The sequence below is a fragment of the Leopardus geoffroyi genome, chromosome X (assembly GCF_018350155.1).
Source record: "Leopardus geoffroyi isolate Oge1 chromosome X, O.geoffroyi_Oge1_pat1.0, whole genome shotgun sequence".
Classification (NCBI taxonomy): domain Eukaryota; kingdom Metazoa; phylum Chordata; class Mammalia; order Carnivora; family Felidae; genus Leopardus; species Leopardus geoffroyi.
In genome coordinates this window covers 46,254,249-46,280,882 of record NC_059343.1, presented here as the reverse complement: position 1 = coordinate 46,280,882, position 26,634 = coordinate 46,254,249, and the positions used below count along the sequence as shown (strand labels likewise).

General features: G+C 43.1%; 1 protein-coding gene across 10 annotated transcripts in view; it reads left to right on the top strand.

Annotated features, from left to right (window-relative positions):
• Nucleotides 1-24,940, top strand: part of SMC1A (structural maintenance of chromosomes 1A) — a 47,158-nt gene extending 22,218 nt beyond the window's left edge. For 3 of the 10 annotated variants that reach the window (XR_006711034.1, XR_006711035.1, XR_006711031.1), the window contains 8 exons: nt 5,620-5,776; nt 6,433-6,587; nt 6,713-6,864; nt 7,995-8,064; nt 8,348-8,458; nt 20,725-20,932; nt 22,546-22,642; nt 24,733-24,940. Coding sequence is in view for 5 of the 10 variants with exons in the window: in XM_045472308.1 (XP_045328264.1) it covers nt 5,620-5,776; nt 6,433-6,587; nt 6,713-6,864; nt 7,995-8,064; nt 8,348-8,458; nt 8,900-8,983 (729 nt within the window). In the remaining 5 variants the exon portion in view is untranslated. Of the gene's footprint in view, nt 1-5,619; nt 5,777-6,432; nt 6,588-6,712; nt 6,865-7,994; nt 8,065-8,347; nt 8,459-8,899; nt 14,989-20,347; nt 22,643-24,732 lie in introns of those variants that run through there. The other 7 variants (XM_045472308.1, XM_045472307.1, XM_045472304.1 and 4 more) reach the window with 5 other exon arrangements.
• The last annotated feature ends 1,694 nt before the right edge of the window (nt 24,941-26,634 follow it).

Genomic DNA, 26,634 nt, shown 5'->3' with positions numbered 1-26,634 from the left:
AATACAGTCAACCCTTGAATAATACGGGTTTGAACTGTGCAGGTCCACTTATACACAGATTTTTCTTCAATAAACAGTACTGTACATGTGTTTTTTAATGATTTTCTTAGTAACATTTTCTTTTCCTTAGCTTACTTTAAAAATACACGTTAATTGGGGCACCTGGGTGGCTCAGTTGGTTAAGCATCTGACTTCAGCTCAGGTCATGATCTCGCGGTTTGTGAGTTCAAGCCCCACGTCGGGCTCTGTGCTGACAGCTCAGAACCTGGAGCCTGCTTCAGATTCTGTGTCTCCCTCTCTCTCTGCCCCTCCCCTGCTCATGGTCTGTCTCTTTCTGTCTCTCAATAATAAATAAACATTAAAAAAAAATTTTTTTTTTAAATAAAAATACACATTAATCACTGTTTATGTTATCTGTAATGCTTCCGGTCAACTGTAGGCTATTAGTAATTAAGTTTTGGGGGAGTCACAAGTTATATGTAAATGGATTTTTGGCTGTGTGGGGTGGGGGTTTATGCCCCAACCCCCTTGTGTTCAAGGGTCAGCTGCAAATTTTAGACGTCATGTCGTTTGTAAATATTTCAGAATGTATCTCTAGATGATAATTTTTATCTTTATTTAATGTTTTAAAATGTAATTTGTTGTCAAGCTGGCTAACATACAGTGTACTCTTGGTTTTGGGGGTAGATTCCCGTGATTCATTGCTTATGTACAATACCTAATCCTCATCCCAACAGGTGCCCTCCTCAATGCCCATCACCCATTTTTCCCCTCTCTCCTGCCCCCCCATCAACTCTCAGTTTGTTTTCTGTACTTAAGAGTCTAAAAGAGATCATTTTCAGATCTTTAGAAATATTTAGAATTGTTACACCAAAAACCCAATAATTCCTTAATATTGGAATTCTATATTATAAAATAATTTCTTAATATCAGTATTAGTATTCACATTTCCCTGATTGTCATGTACACACACAGTTTGCTTGCTTGAACTGGGAGTCAAATAAGATGATAGATATAGATAGATAGATAGATAATTGATATAGTGATTGGTTGATATGTCTCTTAAGTCTCAATTAATCTATAGGAGTACCCCCTTGTCCATGCCTTTGCTTTCTGTGGTTTCAGTTACCCGCGGTCAACCGCGGTCTAGAAGCAGATGATCCTCCTTCTGACCTATTGTCAGAAGGTCGGTAGTAGCCTAGTGGTGTATCACAGTGCCTACGTCACCCACTTCATTTCATCACGTAGTCATTTTATCATCTCCTGTCATCACAAGAAGGGTGAGTTACAGTACAATAAGATAGTTTGAGAGAGAAGACCATTCATGTAACTTTTATTATAGTATATTTTTATAATTGTTCTATTTTATTATTGCTGTTAATCTTTTACTGTGCCTAATTTATAAATTAAAGTATCAAGGGTATGTATGTATGAGGAAAAACATGGTATGTCGGGGTTGGCACTGTTCATGGTTTTAGGCATCCACTGGGGGTCTTAGAATGTACCCATGGGGATAAGGGGGACTACTATATAAATGCCCCTCTATCAGTTTTTATTTTTCTTTGCAGTATTTTTTGTTGTTGAAGAAATTGGCTTATTTCTCCTGAATGATTTTCTATATGCTATACCTTTTTGATTGTGTACTATGATTTTTTAATGCTCCCCCAGAACAAAAAAAAAAAAAAAAAAAAAAAAAGTTCTGGTATCCCCTGTAGTTCCTGAAAGTGGGTAGTTAGACATAGGTCAGTGCTGTTCAGTAGACATATAATATGACCCACATGTGGCATTTTTTAAAAAGTAAAATTAATTTTACTACTGTATTTTGTTCAACCCAGTATATCTTAAAGAGTTATTTCAGTGTGTAAACAATATAAAATTATTGATGAGATATTTGACAATCTCTTTGTACTAAGTCTTCAACATACAGTATCTATTTATGTTTCCAGCACATCTCAATTTGGATGCTAAATTTTCCTTGGATATACTTGATCTGTATTTTGCTACCTTAAACTTTACAATTGAAAAAGGAGAACCACATAGCCAGGTTTTTTCCAAATATACTTAAAAGTTTTCTAGTAACTAAGTTGAATATTGGTTTTTACATCCATCAACATCCATTAAAATCGGTCATATGTGGCTTATGGCTAGCGTACTGGACAGCTCTGATCTAGGGGTTTGATTAGATTCAAGTTTGGGGGGTTTGTTTTGGTCAAGTTTGGGGGTTGTTATGACTGGTCATAAGTGGCACTGTTAACTTTAATCAGGAGGTTGGTAATGTCTGATTGTGATTCTTTTTGTGTGGTTTGCAGCCATGGTGGTTATTGTCTAGATTCATTAATTTGTCTGTGGTTGCAAAATGGTAATCTTCTTACTCTGTCATTCTTCTTTGTTAGCTGGAATACTGTAAAGAGAGATTTCCTCTTATCAATTACTTGGTTACTCTGAGGTATGCAGTTTATATTAAAAAGGCAGGGTATGTAGGCTTGAATCTTTTATTACTAGTTTATAAAATAATGAATTTGTTCTTTGGCATTTTCAAGATTTGTTCACTGAGTTTTCAGGTATATCATTATGAACTCAAGGATTTAAACATATTAGATGTGTTGCACTGTTGTGGTTGTTATCCTTCTTGTTGATCAAGTTGTTGCATCTTTGGCCAGTGAGAACTGGTTCAAGTTGGCTTCTGAATCATTTTGACACAACTGTTACAGACTTTTGTCTTCCTTGCTTTCTGGTATGTCCAGGTTCATCCTTTACATTTCCCCAGATCTATAATTAGCCATTTCTCTCTGAGAAGCCTTGACTTCTTGCAGTGAGAAATGCTATTTAGCAACCACCAACTGAGCACTGGAGTGCTCATGACTGCTGGGTTGCTGAGTGCTTCTAGAACGTTTCAGTAGACCAGGCTACAGGATGCATTTTTTATTTTGAAGGAAAAATGTTACCATGAGTTCACATTGATACTTCAGTTGAAATTGTAATTTTCACAGTTTAACATCATTGGTTTTATGTTTGAGTTCCCTCAGTTATTCTTGCTAAAAATCTTGGTTCCTAGCAACACTAACATAATAATGTATTTTTTATCCTATTCTCTATATATGGAATAGTTTGAAAATATCAATGAGATATTCTTAGTAATAATTTGATTATTGAATGCTATTGAAGATTTCCTTGAAGTCCTCTTTGCTGTTAAGCTAATGGCTCGTTGAACATGTACGGCATGTTCCTGTATTTTAAAGTGATTCGAAAGAATCCTCTGAGTGTTTAATCAGCTTAATATATAGTCATGGTTCTGTTTAGTTTTCCATTTTTAAGGGGCTGCTCATTTTTGCATTTTGATTTTTTTTCCAACTTTACTTTGAAAATTTTCAAATCCACAAAAAAATCGAAAGAATAGTACAATGAATGTTCACATGTCTTTCACTTTACACTCCCCAATGAATAATTTTCCGTTTTTTTTCCCTCTCTCATCTTGCTTGATTCCCTCCCTCTGCACTACATGCGTTTTGTTTTTTGCTGAACCATTTGAAGGAAGTTGCAGACTTCAACTCTAAATACTTCAGCTAATAACAAGGGATTCTCCATAACCACAATTCCATATTACATTTAAGAAAATTAATAATGTCATATCTAATATCCTGCCCATTTTTAAATTTCCTTAGTTATTCCAAAAAAGTTTGTTTTTAATAATTGTTTTAAACTGTGATCCAATCAAGATTCACGTATTGCTTTTGGTTGATCTCTTTTTAGTTTCTTTTAATGTGAAGCATTCCCACATCATTGATCTTTTGAAGTCTATGTGTTGTCTTGAATGGATATGTTATGGATATGTTTGTTTCCTTTCATTGTTGCTAACCTTGTTCTACCTACCCTTATTGTTTCCTATAAATTGGAAGTTTGATCTAGTCTGGGTTGGGTTTGGGTTAAGTAATTTTTTGGCCAGAACCTTTCATCGGTGATGCTGTGTACTCTGTATTGCGTCATGCCAGGAGGCATGTAACGTGAGGATGTCCTACTATTCATGATGTTAAGTGTGGTCCTCAGTTAAGGTATCAATTGCCACATTTCTTACTGTTGTCAGTAGTAACTAGTCATCTTTAGGGTGATTGGTATATTGTGAATGTCTTGTTCCCAACAATCTTTTTACCTGGTGGTTTTCACATTTTGATCGAATTTTCTTTTATAATTCTGTAAAATCTTAATATGGTTCTAAAACCAAAAGTATAACATAAGGTACATGAAAATAAGTTTAACTTTCTTTCCTGTCCCCTTCATCTCCCTTCCTTTATATGTAACCATTTTAATTAGTTTTTAGATTATCCTTTTTTTGTTGTTGTATTTTAAAAATACAAATATATCTGTAAATATGCAAAGATACTCCCATTCCTTCTCTTAGATATAAAAAAAAAAGCATTCTATTGTGTACCTTTCATAGTTCACTTATATCCAGGAGACCACTTCATAGCAGTGTAGAGAGATCTTTAGAAGGGTTTTTCTAAAATGTGTATATTTGTGCATCCATTTGTGTATATTCATGTCCTTCCTGTGCTTGAAGCCATTCAGTGGTACCTCACCTCCCTTGGGATAAAGTCCAAACCTGTTACAAGGCTTAAAAAGCCCTTTATCATCGGGCTTCTGCACATGTCTCCAGCCTTACCTCATCCCCTAGCATGCTTATGTGCACGCGTGCACACACACATGCACACGGTGCATAATTATTGCCATATTGAATTGCCCCCCCCCACCTTTATTTGGCTTTTGAAATTTATTAAAATTGGTTACTTTTTTGAATTGGTTTGACTTCCCTGAATGAACCACAAGCAGACCCCTGGTTTTGCATGTGATGCTCCTGTCTGCATAAGCTGTTCCTTCTCTCTGTCCTCACCATTCATCCTGTAGGCCTGAGCTTAAACATATTTCTGGAAGCCTTCCGTAGCCCGAGTCTGAGTTAGTTGCCCTTCTTATGTGCTGACCCAACACCATCTGTGTATCATTGTTTTGGTATTCATTGTACAGTGTTCTGATTGTTTACTTATATGCCTTCCTCTGTTAGTCCATGAGTTCTGTGAGCACAGGAGCCCTGGCTCACAGGATATGAGAGCCCCAGTGCCGCCTGGCATTTAGAAGGCATTTAGTAAATATTTATTGACTGAAAGTGGCAGAAGGGCACAGGCGCAGACAAGCATTGCAATACCATAAGACCTAAAACTTAAATGGAATTTGCTCAGATGTGGTGATCTGAGCAGAAAACGTGAGTTGCCTTATTCATTGTGGAGCTGTAGGTGGAGTCCAGACCAGCCTGTGTGGGAGCCTCTAGGTCACCCTGGGATGGTACTGGCTCATGGCCTGGGCTGAGAGCCAGAGAGGGGCACCACCAGCTGCTCTTCCTGAGAGACGGAGAGGTTGGCAGGGCCTGGGGGAAGGGCTAGAGATGAGAAAGTGGCGTCAGCCTGTAATTTCCAGGGTGGTAGGAATGGTTCCTGTGAGGAGGACCTGGTGGAAGGAGCTGAGCTAGGGCAGAAGAGCTTCTACATGGGAGCAAGTACTCAGGCCCCCACTTGGTGGAGCATCTCTTATGGAGATGGCCCTTCTTGATGTTGCTGGGCCTGGGGTTTACAGGATGCCCAGGCCGAGGAGGAGATCAAACAGGAGATGAATACACTGCAGCAGAAGCTCAATGAGCAGCAGAGTGTACTCCAGCGTATTGCTGCCCCTAACATGAAAGCCATGGAAAAGCTGGAAAGTGTCCGAGACAAGTTCCAGGAAACCTCAGATGGTAAGATTTTTCCCTTTTACTTGGGTCTAAGGTGAAGGCAGAAGGCCGGAATTACAGCAAGGGCCTGTTACATATCACAGCAGCTCCCCTTTTTACGTGCTTTCTTAACTTGAAATTCCCAAGAGCCCTAAACAGTAGGGGTTAATTACCACACTTGTTTTATAGAGTAGAAAACTGCTGAGGTTCAGAGGGGGTGAATGACCCACCCAAAGTCACATAGCCCCTACCTACTACAGCATATCTGGCCTTGGTTTCCTGGACCTGTCTTTCCCATCCACCCTCATCCACTCAGCATGCCCTCACTGGCCCCTGCATGTATTCAGTCCTACCACCAGGCTTTTGCTTACATGGTTGCTGGCTAACAAGCCATTTCTATGCAAATCTAGCTTGACTGTCACCTACCTGAGCCCAGGGAAGAATTCATATTTTTGTGGCTCCAAGCCCATGTTTCTTCGTTTATACTATGTGGCTGGCCCACTGGTGATGGATGGGTGGTTGTGGGATCATTTTCCTGGGACCCTCCCCAGACATTCCTCTCCCTTTGGGATGTCCCTGCTCTGCGGATTGTCATTTGCAGGTCATTCTTGCCAGGGTGTGGTCCTCAGCCTTGGCAGAGCCTAGGCACTGAGGAGTCACCTGTCTTTCCCTTGTGGCAGAATTTGAGGCAGCCCGAAAGCGAGCCAAGAAAGCCAAGCAGGCATTTGAACAGATCAAGAAGGAGCGCTTTGACCGCTTCAATGCTTGTTTTGAATCCGTGGCCACCAACATTGATGAGATCTACAAGGCCCTATCCCGCAACAGCAGTGCCCAGGTAGGCTGGAGCCCCTTACCCGGCTAGCCCCTACCATCCTGTTGCCCTTCCCTTTAGGCATCCTGTCCCCATCCTCATTTAGATACACCCAGACCCAGATTCTGATCTATCTGCCTTCTCCCTAGGCATTCCTGGGCCCTGAGAACCCTGAGGAGCCCTACTTGGACGGCATCAACTACAATTGCGTGGCTCCTGGCAAACGCTTCCGGCCAATGGACAACTTGTCAGGGGGGGAGAAAACAGTGGCAGCTCTGGCCTTGCTCTTTGCCATCCACAGGTAAGGCTGCTCCTCCCAGGGCAGTTGGCGGAGAGACTGAACTGAGGCCACCAGAGGCTCTGGGGCCCAAGGATATGCAGAGATCTGCAGAGGTGAAGATGTTCTGGTGGAATCTGGATTGCATCCCTGTTTCCCTACCTACTACAGCATATCTGGCCTTGGTTTCCTGGACCTGTCTTTCCCATCCACCCTCATCCACTCAGCATGCCCTCACTGGCCCCTGCATGTATTCAGTCCTACCACCAGGCTTTTGCTTACATGGTTGCTGGCTAACAAGCCCTTTCTATGCAAATCTAGCTTGACTGTCACCTACCACACCTTCACATCTCATTTTCCTCCTCCTGTTCCTCTAGGAAGCCTGCTTTGACCACTATGGCATACCCTGATCTCCCCCTCCTGAATGCCAATAGTACTTGAGTCTGACCCCCACAACTTAGTACTTGATTGTACAGCGTCATTCAGCGAGCATTTCTTGAGGGCTGCTCTGTACCAGACTCTGTTGGGGGATTAGGGACACAGATGAGTCAGACATGGTCTCTGTCCTTGAGGAGCTCATGGTCTAGTGAAAGCCAGATGTGTAAACAGCAAGCTAAGTGTTGTAACTGGGTGAGCGTGTGTGCTGTGGATGCACAGAGGAGGGATACCAACCCAGTCTGGGGGAGGGTCTGGGTGGTCAGGGAAGGCTTTTGAGGGCAGGTAACACTTGAGCAGGAAATGCAAAGGATGAGTAGAAGATAGCCAAGAGACCAGGAGGCATTCTAGGCAGAGGGTGCAGCACGTACAGAGAGGCAGGGAGACACAGCAGCGTGTGCAGGTGGGTGGGGAGGACCTTCAGGTAGCTTGGACAGTGCGGCCAGAGCCTAGGACCGCTTTATCTCCCCAGCAAGTCTGGAAGCTCTGGAGAGAACCATGTCCTCTCCTGGTTCTGTAGGTTCCTGGAGTACAGGATTGGATGCAGAGGAGGGCTCAGTTGGTATACTGGCCTTTGGGGGCTCAGGCAACATTATGACCTGGGGTTTTTAGTCTCTGAAGAAGTGGAGGGGGATGCTGGCCTGTGTGATGGGCCCTGGGGCTTTCCCGCCCCACCCCTGCCCCCATCAGTGTCAGCTCACCTACTGGTTCCCTCCCAGCTACAAGCCAGCCCCCTTCTTCGTCCTGGATGAGATCGATGCTGCCTTGGATAACACCAACATTGGCAAGGTGGGTGCAAGGAAAGTGGGGCCCGGGAGGGAGGCCCCTAGCTTGGGGCTGGGTTTCAGGGAGCAACTCCTGAGTGTGCTCTAGCCGTTCCTGCTGCCTGCTCTCTGTGCCTGGGAGGCTGGGCCCAGGGTCATTCACGCCGTGCTAGTCAGTGGCCTCTCAGCCTCTTTTCCCCCAGCCCTTCACCCCTTACCCCACCCCCTCTGCCTCTGGTTCTGACTGGAAAACACAAGGGAGTGTTAGGGCTTCAGCCCTGCTAAGTGCCCGGCGGCCCCTCCCACAGGTGGCAAATTACATCAAGGAGCAGTCGACTTGCAACTTCCAGGCCATCGTCATCTCTCTCAAGGAGGAGTTCTACACCAAGGCTGAGAGCCTCATTGGAGTCTACCCCGAGGTAGGGCGGGCCTGGCTCAGGAGCCAGCCCCACTCCCTGCCTGACTCCCCAGGGCAGGAAGGGAAGGCTGCAGTGGAGGGCCATGGGGGTGGGGGAGCATAGGGACTCAGGTCCTGAACAACCATCTGGGCTTGTTGGAGCCCTGCCCTTGAGGCTTAGCCAGCCCAGCTGGGCAGGGCCACTGCGTCTGGGGACAAGTGGAACGGCCAGGCAGAGGCAGCCAGACAGCAGAGAAAAGGAGGAGAATGCAGAGGTAGGCAGGGAGAGAAGGCACATGGGACCGAGCACATCCTCTCACACCCAGAGAGAACCATTGCTTGGGCTTTGGGCAGGTATGTAGGGAGGAGGGTTTGAGGCCCCCAGTCCTGGGGCGCTAGACCCCCTCCCTCCCTTAATTCTCTCCTTACAATTTCATTTTTCTTTTTCTCCCTCCTCCTTCAGCAAGGGGACTGTGTGATCAGCAAAGTCCTGACCTTCGACCTCACCAAGTACCCAGATGCCAACCCCAACCCCAATGAGCAGTAGCAGTAGTTCTGCCCTCCTGCCCTGTCTGGATCCCTAAGCTGCCCCTCTCCCAATCTCTCAATACTTGGCTCCCAACCTTCCCCTACCTCCTGTCCCTGTTTGGTATAGTCATGGGATTTAGGCACTGCTGTCAAGCATGAAGAGGAACAGAGGTGATGTTAGGTCTGGAGCAAAAATTCCTGAGCTACAGGGAGCATCCTGGCCTTTGGAAGGAGGTGCTGAGCTGAACTGAGCCGAACAGGGCCATCTGTCCATTCTTTCTTCCCTCCCCCCGCCTTCCCCTCCCCAGACCCTCCTCCCATCACCCATAACCATAGGTCCCTTGGGCCTCTTGCATCTTGCTTGTGTGTGGGTATGTATGTGTGTATATATGTGTCTGCGTGTGTGCATGTGGGTGTGTTAGCACAATAATAAAGATATCGGAGATTCATTTTAGAAGGAGCCTAGGCTGAACTTGATTCTAAGAGAGCTTAGTATGACAGCACCCCAGAGCTGGGCAAAGGTATTCAGGACCTCATAGGAGTCAGTCATGTGAAACTGCCCTCATTTCACTGATTCGTGTGTTCATTCATTTGTGTGTTTATCAGACATATATCGAGCACTCTTTATTTGTCAGGCTCTATTCTAGAAATACAGAGCTGAATCAGACATGATCTCTACCCTCCTATTGAGGAGATGCAGTAGGTTCATGATTTCCCATGGTCAGCTGAATTCTATGTATATGTACTTTGAGAAGAGGATGATCACCTCCAGTCTTCCTGGAGAAGGTCACATTTGAGCTGAACCTTGACAAATTGGTAGGATTTGCTTGGGCACTAGGAGCAGAGCCTGGGCTCTGGGGACAGACAGTTTTGGGTTCTCGTCCTTTTTTTAAGTCACTAATCTGATGTTGAGCAAGTCATTTGACCTTTCTGTGCCTCAGTTTCCTCATCTGTAAAATGGGGCTAACAATATTACCTACCTCATAGGATTTAATGATGTCAAGCTCCTCACTGGGGGCCTTATCCCTGCTTGGAGCCCACTAGGTGCCGACCCCTCAGAATACAAGCCTTCTCATACCTAGACCCCTGTGGGCTCTGATCCCAATTGTTAGGGACAGAAAGAGCCTCCAAATCTGGAAGATACTGGATGCCTAGCTTTTTGAGAAAGTTCCAGGGCACCAGTGGGGTTTATCTGGTAAGTGAAGGGCCTAAGGAAGCCTATAGCTTCAATCGTGTGGTAACCAGGTGCCTGGGCCCCAACCTGGGTTGTGAGGAAGTCGGGGAGAGGTAGCCTGGGCCACATCCCGGCCGAATGTGTGTGAAGTTCCTTTTGGGAACTAACTGTGTCAGCTGTAGGGACCGTGCAGAGGCAGCAGAGCCTGCTGCCATGAGGTCAGCCTTTGCTCGTTCATGTACACTGTCAGACCATCACCTTGTTCTGATTGTATACTGCATTTTTGTTTTTTAAAAGTTAAGTCAGTTCTGATTACTCAAGTAATGCATGAATCCATTCTCTAAGACATTAGATTTATAAATAAAGGTAGCCTCATTTGACTACCATTCCCCATCCCCCTCTAAACTGCTATCGTGTGTGTTGTACATCCATCTAGACTGTTTTTAAGACTTCTACGTATATAATTCATTGAAAATACTGTTGTGTATTTAATATAAATGGCATATTGAGTCGTTCTACAATTTGCTTTCTTCAATTTAACGATGTTTTTGAGATCTATGCATGTTTTTACAAAATGTAGATTCAATTCATCCTTTGTAATGGCTATATAGACTGCCATTATAGGACTCTATCACATCTTCCCATTTCTTTTGTGATAGATAGTTAAGACTGTTTTCTCTTTTTGCTATTACGGAATACTACACAGGAACAACACGTGTGTGTGTGTGCGCGTGTGTGTATGAGTTTACCTAGGGTTGCTTCCTAGGTTGAACTGCAGAGTCATAGGCTATTTATATTTTTGTTTTAAATAGATACTTCCAAATTGCCCTCCTGTACTATTTACTCAATATTTTCCTGAGGTTGTCTTAGGTATAATGTTACCTACTTCAGTTTCATCCTAGGTAGTGATATCCGTGAAACCACGGGTTTGATATGCTAATTATGTATTTTTCTAATACATATTAAAAGGCATAACTCAAATTTGTGTTCAACCAAAGAAGTCACATACCACCAGTGGTACGTGTGCTATAGTTTGGGAAATGCTGGCATATCTGAAAGAGCACAGTCTGGGAGTCACCCTGGTTCAAATCCTAGCTGTAGAAACTTTAGCTCGTTACTTCACCTCCCTGAATCTCAGTTTCCTCGCATAGGAAAGGAGGTCATATGTGCCTACTTTGCAGCAGTGTAGGCAAGATGAAGTGAAATACATTTGAAGCAACTTGGCTGGCACTTAGATTATCACAGGCCTTTCAAGGTAGCAGTTACTATTCTCCTCACTTTACAGTTGAGGATACTGAGGCCCAGGAAGGTTAATGACCAAGCTACCAGACAACAGGGTTTGAACTCAGGCCCTCCGATTCAGTCTTGTGCTTTCTCCGCTGCGAGGATGGAGAACCAAGGAGAGCCACAACCTTGGCTGTGTATCAGAATCACTTGTGAAGCTTTTTCTTTTTCCTTTTTAAAAATCAAAGCAATATATACACTGATTAGAAGGTGAAATAGTACAGAAGGGCTTATAATAAAAAGCAGCTGTTCCCTGCTGCACCTCCACATCCAAAATGATGTGGAGCTCCTTGCTCTGGTCCCGCCTCTGAAAGTCTAATTCAGTAGGTGTGGATAATAATATGGATAATAATCCTTACCTCACAGGGTGGAAAGGATTAGATGACATGCCTTGGGCTGAAGCCCTGGCCCACAGGAACACAAATGTGACGAAGGACTTAGGTCCTGGGGATCAGAGAGGTGAGAGGCCTTGTCCTAGAGCCCAGTGGTTCGTTGGCAGAGCCTAGACTTAACCAGGAGGATCGCTGTGCTTGCCCAGTGCTTGCCCACTGTGCCACACTGCCTCCTATCATCACAGGGCAACATGTGCTGAGTGAAGGCTGTACTCAGATGAGAGCCAACACCACAGTGTTGCCAAGAGTAGGCTATGTCCAAATAGAATCTCTAGGGCTAGTTGGATGGCACTAGGCTGACTCCTTTATACTCTGGACCCAGTAGCCTTGGTCTAGGGAGTTTAAGAAAACTCCATGGCAGTGTTTACCTTTAACTGGGCACTTCACTCTAGGAATCTCGTGTTGTGCGCCAGGGACACGAACAGGAGTTCAATCTTTACCCCGCCTTTGAGGAGCTCACTAGTTGGGGGAGGCAATTCATAGAACAGCCTTTAACCATACAGTGTGATAGCACTCTTGACGGGAGCATTGAAAAATGAGGAGTATCTAGCTTAAATGTAGAGGTTCTGGGAAGGCATCCTCTAGTCTAGGAGGTGACACCTGAGCTGAGTCTCGAGAGACTGGTAGGAACCATCCAGTTGAAGTAGAGGGAATTTCCAGGTTGTGGAGACAGTATGCACAAAGACCTGAAGGCAAGAAATGGCAAAACAGTTCCAAAATCCTGAAACAAGTTTTACTGAGGTGGGGAAGAACAGCAGGAAGTGAAGCTGGAGAAGTATTCGAGAGCCAGAGATTTGAAGAGGGGAGTAAGAGCCTGGTGACAGAGTTCAGATTTACTTCCTTGGGACAGTGTGGTTCCCAAACTGGCTGTGCACCAGAGACGCATGGAGCATCCCAGGCCCCAGCCTCTAAACGTTCAATTTCTGTAATGGATGGGGCCTCAGGATCTTGAGTGCTTAGAAAAGTCAGCATGTGACTGTAGGGTGCAGCCAGGTTTGGGAACTAGCTGTAGGCAGTGTGGGAGCCACGGAATGGTTTTAGGAGACTGTGTGTCAGATGAGAACTTAATAAACCTTTTTCTGGTCAGCCAGTATGGAAATGGTTTAGGATAGATGTGCATGCTGTATGCTGCCAGGCCTGTGGTTTCCCTGTTGCTCAACTACTCACTGTATTGGCTTGTTTTGTCTCTGAATAAGCTAAAAGCACCACAAGGATGGGCCTGGGGTTATCTTGCTACTGGTATATCCCCAGCAAAAAGCACAGTGCCTAACCCAAAACAGGCACCCAATAAATAGTTTTTGAGTGAGTGAGTGTGTGAATGAATGCATTTGTGAGGGAGAGAATGGAGACAGGGAGATCAGTTAGGAAACTATTGAGAAGACTAGGAGGACTACTCCAGGGCAACAGTAGTGAGAATGGGTTGGAGGCAACAAAAATGAGCTGTAAAGGGAAGGCGATGAGCTGGACTTCGTGACTGATTATTGGATGTGGAGAGTGACTGAGAGGATAAATGAATGTCCATCAGTAGCCCACATTCCTACCCTATCCCAGTCATTCTCCTCTTTCCTCATCCATCTAAGTCAGAATCTCCTTCCAGCCTCAGCAACTGGAACTCCTCCCCTAAGTTAGTTAAACATTCTGTGTGCTGTGTGGTCCCCCCCCCCCCCCGCCCAGCCTCCCAGCCATTGATTCATTCATCCAGTTCAATAAATCTTGGCTAAGCACCTCCTGTATGCAGTGAGGCTCTTCCAAGCCAGGACTCTGACTCCCTCTTTCCTACCTCAAGAGATGTTTTTGAGGGCTTCCCCAGGTAAGACTCCCATCCCTTAGACCATAACCTAAAGTGAGATGCCTAGATGTCAGACCTGTAAGGGAACTTACAGACTTTGTCCAACTCCCTCCTGAGGCCCTGGGAGGGGAAGGAGCTTGCCCAAGGCCCCATTACTAGAAAGTGTCAGAGCCAGAACTGGAACCTAAGTTCCTTTTCCACATCACTCCTAGAGCCTTGATCTCTCCTATCACAGATCAGGACAAGCAGAGGTGGCCAGGGAGAAGGCGGGACTTAGGTTGGCCTTGAAGGTCAGTGTACTGGACAGGCCAAACAAGAAGCTTGCCAATTACACTGCCCCCTTCTGGAAACCCTCAGCAAACCTGCCATGCCCACAGTCCCTTCTAAGGGGTTTCTTAAGCATGAGTTGCCATGCTCTGTACCATGTGACCTCACAATCCTGGCCACAGATGTTTAGTTTGGGATAGTATCTGACTTGAGGACAGCCAGTCTCTAGGTCGCAGCCTATGAGGTGGACTGATGTAAGAACTCCACCTCGTAGGGATGGCCTGTATTAAATGGCCTCCAGGGAGGCTAGATGTGAGGCATTCAGAAGTGAACAATTAATTAGAATTTAGTGAGACAGAAGTGGTGGTGGATGAGGGGTGCCAGAAGCGAAACAGCAAAAGCAAGGAGAAAGCCGCAGGGACCATAGATGTTTATTATCATGAGAACATGGGGCCGCAAGGTAGCAGAAGCCATGAAGCAGCAAGACAACAATGGGCCAAAAGGACAAAGAAGCCATGAAGCAATAGGAGCCACAATGTAGCAGGAGCCACGAGGAACAGAAACCATGAGGCAGAACCCTGAATCTGAGATCCATGAAGCAGCAGAAGGTTCAAACGGACAAGATCCACGAGGTAGCAGAAGTGATGAGACTGTAAGAGCCACAAGGTAGCCAGGCAGCAGGAATCGAAGAGGCTGCAGGATTTATAAGGCAAACAGAAGCTACAACACAGAGAAGCCCTGGATTCATTAGAACTGAAGCCCCAGAAGCCAGGAAGCTGTGGGAGCCAGGAGGCCCAGAAGCTGTGAGGCCCCCAAAGGCCAAGGGCTAGAGAGGAGGGGAGCAGAGGGAAAAGAAAGAAAGAAAGATAAAAGGTAGTCAGTAGCAGTAGGAGGAGTATAAATACAGCCAGAAAGAAGTTGAGTCACCATTTTGGGAAGCACTAGAGAAGGGAGCAACAGATGCCTGCAGCTGAGGGGGTGATGAGATAAGCCAGGCTCTAGAGCTGCTTTGGATCATGAACCATTTTCGAGTTTCTGTTCCTCCATGAGGCTGCCTGTGTAGCTGTTCTTGTCTTCCTTATTTCCCTGTGAATGCTTCAATAAATCTCCATCACTAACCTGAGTGTGTGTGTTCTTGTAATCTGAAAGAAGTGAACATTGTGGTGTGCACTGTAGATGGGTGGAGAGCAGGGCACGAGGGCCTTCCCCAAGTGGGTTTGAAACAAGACACAGGCGGGAATTCACTCTGTCGCATAATCTCACTGGCACAGGCACTTCTCATTCATTTAGTTATTGGCTTCTTTTTCTCGTTCATCCACTCATCATTCCTTTGTTCACCTATTCATGCATAACTCATTCATTCACTTATTCACCTAGGCTTCAGTATAAGCATTCACTCATTTGTTTGCTCATTTGTTCTTTCCTGGATCCATTCAGTCATCACTTGCACCCATGTGGCCAGCAGGCATACACTGAGTCCTTGCATCATGTCAGGCCCTGTGCTAGGTTCTGAGGATAAGCTATACTCCCTCAATTCTAGGAATTTGCACTTTAATCAGGGACTCAGATGAGTAAGCAAGCACCAAGAGCGAGAGATTATGTAGCAGAAGTCTAGATGAGGCAGGGAGAGAATATAGGACCATTCCTATGTAGGGTGGGGCAGGATGGAGGGAGTACTCAGGAAAGCTTTTATAGAGAAGGGGGCACTTGAACGGAATGTTGAAGGAAGAGTTGGTGTTTACCATGTAGAAAGGGGATATGGAACATTCCAAGCAGAGGAGCTGCCTAAGCAAAGCTACATGAAAAGTGTGGAAGTGCATGAATTTTGGGGGGAGTGGGCATTGTCCCATGTGGTGGAAGATGTGGAAGCCAGGCATTTGAGCTCAGCTTTGACCCTATTGGCAGTGGGAGGCTGTGGAAGGGTTTGAAGCAGGAGAGTAAGTCAGATGGGTATTTTAGGAAGATCACTCTGGTAGCTGGCGTGAAAGATGGTTGTAGGCATGAAACACTGACCCAAGCAATATACTTGAAAGAATATGTAAGTGTCATAATTAGAGGCATGAATGAAGACTCGAGAGTCCCTGAGGAGAGAGGAAAAGAGTTCTCCCAGGGGACTAAGGAAGACTTTGGAGGAGGAATTTGAGCTGAGCCTTGAAAAATAGGATTCCAACTGGTGGAGATGAGTGAGGGCTTCTCAGGCCTGGGAGACGTGAAAACAAGCAAGGAGGTGGGTGTAAATATGGCAACTTCAGGCTAACAAATATCCCAGTTTGGCTGCAGCAGAGCTGTATCTAAGGGAGAGGCAGGAAGGGAGACTGTCAAAGTTTTTTGTATTCTGCCATTAGGTCTGCAGCGACAAGGGAATTTGGAGGGAGGGCATAAGTGGTGGACAGGAGTGTCCTTTTTCTGTGTTTTTCAAAATTTTAACACGTTCATCTTAAAATAGAAGTAATGTGTGCATATTTAGAAGACAAGTCAATAAACTTAAATCAGGACAAAGGACACTGAAAAGTGAGAGTCTACAGCCCCACTCCCACTCGACCACTTTTAGTTATTAGCAGCCACTTCTAGTTATTTCTTCTGATTGTTACCTCCATATCTAAATGTTATGTGAGCTATGTGAACATTTGTCTCTCATCAGTTTCAGACATTAACCCATTGCTGTCCTGCTATGTATGACAGATGAGGATTTAGATCACTTACACCAAGTTCAACTCTCGTCTTCTCTGCTTCTAATAGAATTGAGTTTCTGTACAAGATACTTTTCAGAATTTAAGTAGCACCTTTCTTTCCTTGTCTGTGAATTAGAGACAATATTTCTTGACCAGAACTTTGTTAGATGAGAATATCTTTTCTTTTTTTTCCCCTTCTCCACTGTCAACCTCCCCAACTTCTGCCATCTGTTCTTTTATTATTGTCAAAGTTGATAACATTGAATTCTGTAATCACGATTTAAGTTTTTTTGTATGTGTGTTGCCAATAGTTTGATAGTTTGATTTGAAAAGTTGAAAAGCAATAAGCAATTATATTGTGACTGTAAGTATTGTTCATTGAGGAAGCCATTTAATGTACTTTTCAATTTTTCCTTGTAGTTTTTCATTTCTCCCTCACATTTCTAATACTCTTTATCTTTCACTATTTTATCATGTATTCCATATTTTTTGTTCTCAAAATCTCTCTTACATTAAGTATTCCATCAAGCCTACTTTTTTTTTTTTTTTTTTTTAAATCTTCTTCTAAGAGAACTTCTTCCTGGAACCCTCTATACTCTTTCTCAGATCTGGACTAGTTGCTCTCTAGGCCTGATGCATGGCTGTCATTTCAAGACCTTCCTTCACTGCTTTCCTTGGTTAAATCCACCATTTGCTGGCTCCCAGGGGTTTTTTTGCTTGTTTTCCATTGTTTTGATGGAGCACATCCTCAAGTAACTTTCTCAGAAAAGTTTGTAGAGTTAGACCTCCTGAGTCTTTGCATGTCTGAAAATAGCTTTATTCCATCCTTATACTTGGCTATAGAGTTTGAGGTTCAACATCATTTTCCCACAGAACTTTGAAGGCATTACTCCACTTCCTTCTAGCATCCAATTTTGATGATAAAAAGTCTGATATCAGTCTGAATCTCATTGCTTTATAGTAACTTTCCCCATATCTTCTTTTTTTTCTTTCTCCTTCAAGGATCTCAATGACACAAATGTTAGATCTCTTGTTACAGTTTCACAGGTGCCTAAGGTTCTGTTCACTATTTTTTCCAGTCTTTTCTGTTTTTCAGATTGAGTAATTTCTATTCTGTATCCAAGTTCACTGATTCTTTACCATGTTCTCTCCATTTTGATGTTAGCCTATCCATTGAGGTTTTTGTTTTGGTTATTGTATTTTTCACTTCTAAAAATCCATTTGGTCTTCTTTTTATCTTCTGTTTCTTTACTGACAGTTTCTATTCATTTGTTTTAAGCATGTTCCTAATTGTACATTGAGGCATTTTTATGATGGCTCCTTAAAAACCCTTGTCAGATCATTTTTAACATCTTATATCAGTGTTGGAGTCTACCAAGTGACTTTTCTCATTTAAGTTGAGATTTTCTTGGTACTTGGTATGATGAATAATTTTATGTTGAAACCTGGGCATTCTTTTTCAGCTTCCCTCCTCAGACACTGTTCCAGCAGTGAGAGAGGGGGCAGTGCCTCATTACTACCAGGTGGGTGTGGAAGTCTAGGATCCCCTCCTGCTGGCAAGCCAGAAGGAGGATATCCTCATTACTCTTTGGGTGAGGATATGGGAGTTCCAGCTCCCTACTCAACCTTCTCTGAGACCACCCCAGCAGAAAGGGGAAGGGGTGACTTCTCAGCCAGTAAGGGTACAAGTCTAAGCTCCCCACTTGGCATTTGCACAGTTTTTTTCTGTGGTATTTGGCTGGAGTGAAGTGGTTATTATCTAACTGCCACCTTCTCCAGCACCAAGTCTGGAGTGTGCGAGTAAAAAAGCAAACCGAAGGAACTCACCACCATGTCACTTCTCTGCTGCCAAGGTCTCCAGCCTGTTTGCCTTCTTCTCTTCACCTTTCTGAGTCTTATTATGTTTATATACAGTGCCCCAGGATTTTAGCTGTACTTGGGGAGAGGAATAGGGAAAAGTACTTCATCTACCTCCCCCCACCCCAAACTTTAAATAGTACTTTAAAAAAATTATATTCTTGGTGTTTTGAGATTTTATAATTATGTGTTTAAGTTTGGGTATTTGTCATTCATTGTGCTGGTCACTGGTTAGGTCCCTTCATTGTGAAGTTCTTTAGGAAATTCTTTTATTTATTTAATATAGTTCCTCTCTTCCATTTTCTTTGTTCTCTCCTGGAACAACTCCTGAATTGATCTTTTGTAGTTTTCAATCTGGTCTCTCCCTCAATCTCATTTTCCCTCCCTCTCTAGCTCTCCCCCTCTCTTTTGTTTTCGTTTACTTTTTGGGAGATTTAACTTTATCTTCCAACTCTTCTATTGAATTTCTTTTCATTTTGGCAATCACATTTTAAACTCTCCAAACATCCATTCATGTTCCTTTTCCTTTCTTACAGCGTCCTATTTTTGTTTAATGGATGTACTAGTATCTTGAATCTCTCTGGGTATAATAGAGGTATTTTCTATTATTTTCCTTTCAAAAAATATGTTTCCTTTGGGATTCGTTTTACCCTGTTTGCTTATTTTGGTCTCTTTTAATTTGCAGTCATTTCTCAAATGCCTGGTAATCCATGGTTGTATACTCATATTTAAGAATGTAGCAACAAATATCTGATTGGGAGCTCTGTGTATGGGGGGACAGTGCTAGGTGACCGATGGCTTTCCTTTAGGATGATTAGAAGAGAACTGACTGCTATGCTACAGAATCCTCGAATGCTAGAATGTGAAGATCTTTTCTCTGAGGTTGTTCAGTTTTCTTAGTTAAGAACCCTCTGGGTTTTGCCTAATGGGTAGACACCTGGCTGCTGTGAATTGTACATAAGGGGGTGGGTTAACGGTTCGATATACAGGCTTCCAATTAATCTCCCTGTTTTCAACCCAACATCTCACTCACACTTTACATCATACCTGACATTGTTAAGACCCAAGACTCCAGGCTTCTGCAGAGAAAGATCAACTCCTTCCTCGGTGGCATCATCTCCATGCATACTCCAGGCTTTGGCTTCCTCCACCATGCTCCATCAGTTGCCATTCCTCCATTACTTTCTATCTTCCAGAAATGTGTTGAAATCTCTCTTTTGCTGATGGACCTGCTCTCATTATCTTCCTCATTGTGTTTTTATACCTTTTTAAAAAATTCCTTTACTATCATTTTAGCAAGGTCTCAGGTGGGAGTGGAGATAAACACATGGTAAGTCTGCCATCTTGACCTGGAAATCTACTAGTCTACTTACAACTGTTTGTTTTTAATTTTTCTGGTAATTATCTTAATATCTCTAAATAATATACAGGTTTTTCTATTTATCAACTTATTTATCACATTTAGGCATTATCTGTTGACTTCCTGCTATTTAAATCAGCCAACTACCCTCCTCCCATGCCCCCAATATAGCTCTATTGTTAATTATATATTCTCTATTCCTTACCTTCGTACCTTTAAATAATAGACTTATGCTGCTTTCAGTCTCTCAGCTTCTGTCATTTATACTTTTACTTTTATGTTAATGAGATTAATAACATTTACATTCTGCTCTATAACCATAATTAAGTCATCCATACTTAGCTGACAGGTCACTCTAAAAGTTTAAAGTCAATAAAGTGTTTATGTTATTATAATTATGTAAATGTTGTTCCCTGAAGCTCCAATTAGTGTACTAGGATTACATTTCTTTTCTTATGCAGTTTTTTTTTTCCTGGAGTTTCTAATTGCCTTTCTTTTTTCCTTGCATTGTCTGACTTTATCTCCTTCTTAAATTGTTCCAAATTCTCAAGGAAAGTATAAAATCATTTGAATCCCCTTTTTTCCCAGATACCTTCCTCCTGGGAGCCCTCCGTCTTCCTGCTCCAATTTGGACTGATTGCTCTGTAGGCCTGCAGCGCAACTGTCATCCTGGGACGTCCCTTCATTACTCTTCTGGGCTGGACCCATTCTTTCCTGGACCCCATATCTTCCTCTTTCTTAGTTTACTCCTTTGTAGTGGACTTTGTGGTTGTTTTCCAATATCCATTCCTCTCCTCCCCCATTGTATAACAACTATACAATTTTGAGTGGGATTGAACCCACTGCCAGCTCTAGGTATAGGCCTTTATTGGTAGAAACCAATCTGAGTAATCATGCCCCATTCCCACAGTGATGATTGGTTCAGAGATGATCCAGTCACACTGAAGTTTAGGACTTTTGTTCAGTTTTTGAGGGAAGAGGTGGCCTGTCTTCCCTTGGATATGAACAAAGAAGCACGTAGCCTGGTTGCTGCTGTTGGCCATCTTGTGAACATGCAGAAGGCGTACCTGAGGATGAAGCTGACAAATGGAGGAGGCAAAAGAAGCACAGAGAAATGGAACCATATTGCTGATCATACCGTGCCTAAAGTCTGCCCTGCCTACAGACATATCAGTTAAGTGACTCAATAAATTACATTTATTATTTAAGCCAGCTTGAGTCGAGTTTTATATTGCTTGCACCTGAAAGCATTCAAACTTACACTTTCTGCGGTCTTCCTTTAGAGAAGGAATGAGTACATTTTTTGTTACATAAGGTACTAAGAGGGAAGCATTTTTGTAAGTAAGTATGGGAAGAAGGGTACATATGGATGTTGGACAACCAAAAGAGTGAACTCTAGTGGCTGCCTAGCATCTAAATCCTCATTCTGTTTGGGAGATTACTCCCCTCCTGTGAGTCTTGGTGGGAGGCAGGGCTTCACTTCCTACCATGGAAACTGAAGGAGGTCAGAAACTTCCTTTCCCTGCCCACCAGGCAGCAAGGGCTGAATACTCTGTTCATGGCCTTGAATCTAGGGCCAAAAGTACAGGGGAGAGGGGAATATGCAAAATTAACAGATGGATGATAGATTAGGGGAATATATTTGCAAGGTGTAAAACTGGCAAAAGATTAGTAACTAAAAAAAGAAGATAGTAAACCCAATAGGAAAATGGGCAAAAGATAGGAAGAGTAACTAACAAAAAGAGAATCTTGAATTTACACAAGGGGAAACTTGAATATATTAAGACATTTTCAACTCTGCTAATAATTAGAAAAATGAGAATTAAGATAGAAATTGCTACAAGAATGGCAACATGTAGAAAGTGAGGTATTGTCAGATGCTGATGAGGATGTGAGGAGAAAAGGAAAATCGTGGGTGGGACCATAAACGGAAACAGGTATTCCAGAGACTAATTTGGCAATACTTCCCGGAGTTCAGTAGGTGTAGACCGTACAACATAGCAACTGCACTCCTGAATATATATTCCAGAGAAATAGATACCTGGGAAATTCTTCTCCAGGTCCTTAAGGAAATACAGTTGAGGTTATTTGTTCTAGCATTGTTTGTGGTGGTGAAGAATTGGGAGCAATCCAGGTGTCCATCACCATGGGACCAGATAAGCAAACTGTGGTATATTTATAGGATGCAAAATATAAAGCAATCAAAAGAAATGAGCTAAATTCACTAGAGTCATACAGATAGATCTCCAAAGGCTAGTGTGGACTGAAAAGGTGAATGAGATTTACAGCATAACACCATTTATGTTACTGTAAAACAACACTATTTTCATGGATATGCATATACCAAAATAAACATATGGAAGATGGGTTGGAAGTGTATATACATGAAATACACTTGAGTAGCACACTGAGGTGGGCAGTAGAATGGGAGTGGGAATGGGAATTGAAAGGGAAAAGATAATACAATGAAATAAAGCAAAAGAGGGGCCTTGGATAAACTGAGGAAAACAATACCATGGACTGAAGAGCATGAGTAACAACACAATGCCAAAGTTGACCACAAATCAATGAGAGCGAACAGGAGGATGGCCAGAGTTTATGTGTGGTGGCGTGTGGTGGCAGGACAACATCCCAGGGCTCCAGCTGTGGGGATAAGCAGGACCAGTAGCAGCATTCTCACCTGGCTGCTCCCACAGTGTGGCTTTAGCTGTGGCTTCTCCTGCCCGCGTCCCCAGATTTCTGTGAAATACCTGATAACCTTGTAATAAATCCCTTTTCTGCTTAAGTTAACTAGAATCAGTTTCTGTTACCGGCATCCAAGAATCCTGACTGAGACACCATGCATTTTGGTGGAGAACATCCTCAAGTAACTTCTTAAGAAAGGTAAAATTTGGGGTCTTTGCATATCTGAAAATGTGGCATTATTTTACCTTCATATCTGGATGATAGCTTGGCTTTAGAATTCTATGATCAAAATATTTTTTCTTCTGAATGTTGAAGGTATTGCATTTAGTGTGTAGTGTTGCTGATTAGATGTCGGGTGCTAATATGATTCTCATTCCTTTCTTGGTGACTGTTTTCCGCACTTCAGGAAGCTTACTTTTTTTTTTCTCCCTTCATGTGTTTTGAAATATGTCAGTGATGAGCACAGGAGTGTGTTCTTCTCCTGTCTGTTTTGCTGGGCATCTGGTGGCTGGGCTCTTTCAGTCTGAAGACTTGTGTTCCTCTCCTCTGAGAAATGACTGTTTTATTTCTTTGTTAATTTTCTCTCCTCTATTTTTTCTGTTCTCTCATTCTAGACCTCATATCAGTTGGGTGTTGGATCTTCTGGATGATTGTCTTAGTCTTTTCATTTTATGTCATATTTTCCATGTCTTTGTTTTTTTACTCTGCAGTCTGGGACATTTTCTTGAATTTATCTTCTAGCCTACTTTTTTATTTTGGCAGTCATTTTCAATTTCTGAGCACTCTTTCTTATTCTCCAAAGGTGCCTTTTTTCATAGCATCCTTTTCTTTAATGGATGCAATATCTTCTGTGAGTGTGTGCTTAATAGAGCTTTACTGGAGTCTTGGGGATAACAGATGATAATTACCAAGCCAGGAAGGAAAATTATAAATGGATGATCAGATATTACCTCTTTGAGAGAATGCCACCCATGCCCCTCTGAATGAGGCTACATACTGTCTGTCCTTCTCCTTAGCCCCCAACACTGATACCATGTGTGGGCAAGACGATCATCCAACAACCAGATAGTTTTTGGCCGTATGCTCCCTACCAGAAGTTCAGATCTCTAGCTCTCACCTTGACATCAGAGAGACAAGGTCACTGTTCTGTTCACCACTCCCAGGCCAAAATGACTTAATTGTAATAGCAGCACATTATGTAGGGTGGATTGTTTTTTAACATTAAATAATATATATAGTGGAAACGACAATCCAGTCTAGTTCCTTTTTACAGTCTTTCCTTCAACAGGAGTCAACAGCAATCCAAGCCTGAAGATCTCTTGGTGTAGTCCAAACTGAGCATCTTCTGTGAACAAAATATGCACACACATCTCTCAGGAGCAAGTAATTTTCAGGGCCAGTCCAGTCCAAACCCATGTTTGAGATAAAAAATGAACTCAGTGGAAGCATAATGCTGTTAAAGTACACTCAAATTATGTCACTGCTCAGAACATTTAACATTTTAATCAGAGTGGATAACATTTGCTGAATGCTTACTCTGTACCTGGCACTTGAATTACCTTCATTTCATGAAGAGGGAAATTGAGGTTCCCAGGTGTTACTTGCCAGGGTCACAGAGCTAATAAATGGCAGACAGGAAATTGCACCAGGACTGTCTAACTGCAGTCAACCTCTGTAACTGCTGCACAGTGCTGTACTGGTTTCCACCAGCCATGTTACCGCTGATGGTGATAGCACAATTTTCTCTAAGATCGGGGGTGGATTCCTGAGATACCTTAGTCTAAGTAACAAGTTTGTTCTGCTAAGTTTGCTTCCAAGGTGAATTGATGTCCTTTCCTCTGGAGACAGAAAACTGCTGCCAGCTTCTATTTTTTTTCCTAATGTTTTCCTTTCACAGAAACCATAACACTTCTAAATTTTAATTTTTCATCAAAGTAACACTTGCATATACTTAAAAAAAATACAGTGGTGCTAAAGAGCTCATAAGAAAACCCAGCAATATCTGGGTTTTCTCCCACTGCAAGTCCCACTTCGTAGAGGCAACTGCATTAAATGATTTTTTCTAGTCTTTGGCTGTTTCTTCTGGCATTTACCACTCCCAACCCCCTTCTCCTTTGTCATCTCCCAGTCAGAGGCTGAAGAGCCAGAGATTTTCTTAACCTCCCTTGCAGCTGGAGATGGTTATGTGTCCCAGTTATGGCCATGAGAAGTTTGCTGGGGAGAGGGGGCTTCTGAAGAGGCTTTTGCTGATGCTGTCCCTTTCCTTCTTCTCTCTACCTTGACTACAGTCGTGCTGCCTGGAGCTGTGACAGCAATCTTGTGACTGTGAGGAGATGAGCATGAGGATGAAGATACAGCACATGAAGGAAGAAACAGAGCCTGGCTCCCCGATGGCATCACTGCGCAGCTGAACCCGTGCCACACTTATGTTAATAATGAACTAACTTCCCGAAAAATAAATAAATGAATGAGTAAAGCCATAAGTGTTTAAGCTGCTGTCAGTTTGGTTTTGTGTTACTTTGTAACTGAAAGGATTTTTAACTGCAGCACCACCAGGCTCCTATACAACATGTTTATGCTACTATTTTTTTTATTGGAGTATAGTTGACATACAATATGATATTGCTACTATTTCTTAGCAATTTGAGACATTATCTCTCGACAACTCATTATAGTAGGAGAGGATTTTATCCCCCTCCACACACACATCCCTATATCCCCTCCCTTCACTCTTTACAATATGTTTACATATTTTTAAAAATTTTTAAAGTTTATTTTGAGGGAGAGAGCACGAGCAGGGGAAGGGCAGAGAGACAATCCCAAGTAGGCTCTGCCCAGTCAGCACGGAGCCAACATGGGGCTTGAACTCACAAACTGCCAGATCATGACCTGAGCAGAAACCAAGAGTCAGATGCTTAATCGACTGAGCTACCCAGGTGCCCTGGCCAGTATGTTTATATCCCAATTTCTAGTAAATAAGTAGTTGCTAAAGAGCCAAGAAATGTACTATAATTACCTGGATTTATTTTCCTGTGTGTGTGTGTGTGTGTGTGTGTGTGTGTGTGTGTGTCCCTGAACTTCATAATTGCTTGGTAATTTTTTTTTTTTTTTTTTTTTGCTTGAGATAGGCACACCCTTAGTTCTTCCCGTTGGCTTCATCAGTCCATTCATAAACCAATTAGCGTGTTTTTCACATATGTTCAAACCTGTCACCCATTGATTTAAGAAGAAACCAATGAACCTGGGTGGTTCAGTCGGTTAAGCATTCCACTTAGGCTCAGGTCATGATCTCATGGTTCATGAGTTGGAGCCCCACGTCGGGCTCTGTGCCGACAGCTCAGAGCCTGGAGCCTGCTTCGGATTCTGTGTCTCCTTCTCTCCGCTAGTTCATTACTCCTCTCCCACTCACGCTGTGTGTGTTTCTCTCAAAAACATTGAAAAAGAAGAAACCAATGAAAAGTTGATTGGTTTGAGGCCTGTGTAAGAGGCAGAGGTTGGTCAAGTCCACTACTAAACTTTCCCTTAAGGTGACAGATGTGCCCCACACATTCTACTGGAGGACTCCTAAGTCCAGAAAGCAGAGGTTCTGCACTGGGACTGTTTGATTTAAGAAACCCTCTGTACTTCAAGTGATGTTTCGCTTTTGATTTCTACCAACAAACATGGGGAAGGGCAGAGGGAGGGTGGGGGAGGCAACTGTTCCAACACATACTTTCAATTCTTCTCTCAGGGGCTCTGCATTTCCTGCCTACCATCAGGATAGCTCTTTTGTGCCAGAGTCTCACCAGGATTTTGCAGGGTAGACCAGGGCTCTCCTTTGCATGTCCCCCCTCCACATGTGGGCTGTGCCTCTACCCTTCCCTGTCCTGCTTTCTCAGGTACCACCCTTCAAGTCCCTTTCTGCTTGCCAGAAAGTTGGTGAAATCTCACTCCCATTGATGGGGCCTCCTCCAGCTTTTTTTTGGAGACGTGGGTTATACACGATCCCTTTCCTCTTATTTCATAGGGTCTCAGGAATTAGAGGAGGCAGATGTATTCCACCTTCTTGAATGGAAGTGAGAATGTGAATTTTTAGCTGCCCCAGATTATTTAGATATGCCCCCAAGTGTGTAGACCAACATTTGTGAACCACTAGCAATGCAAAAAGCCTGGGTTTGGAAATCTGATGAATTTGAGTTTGAATTCTGACT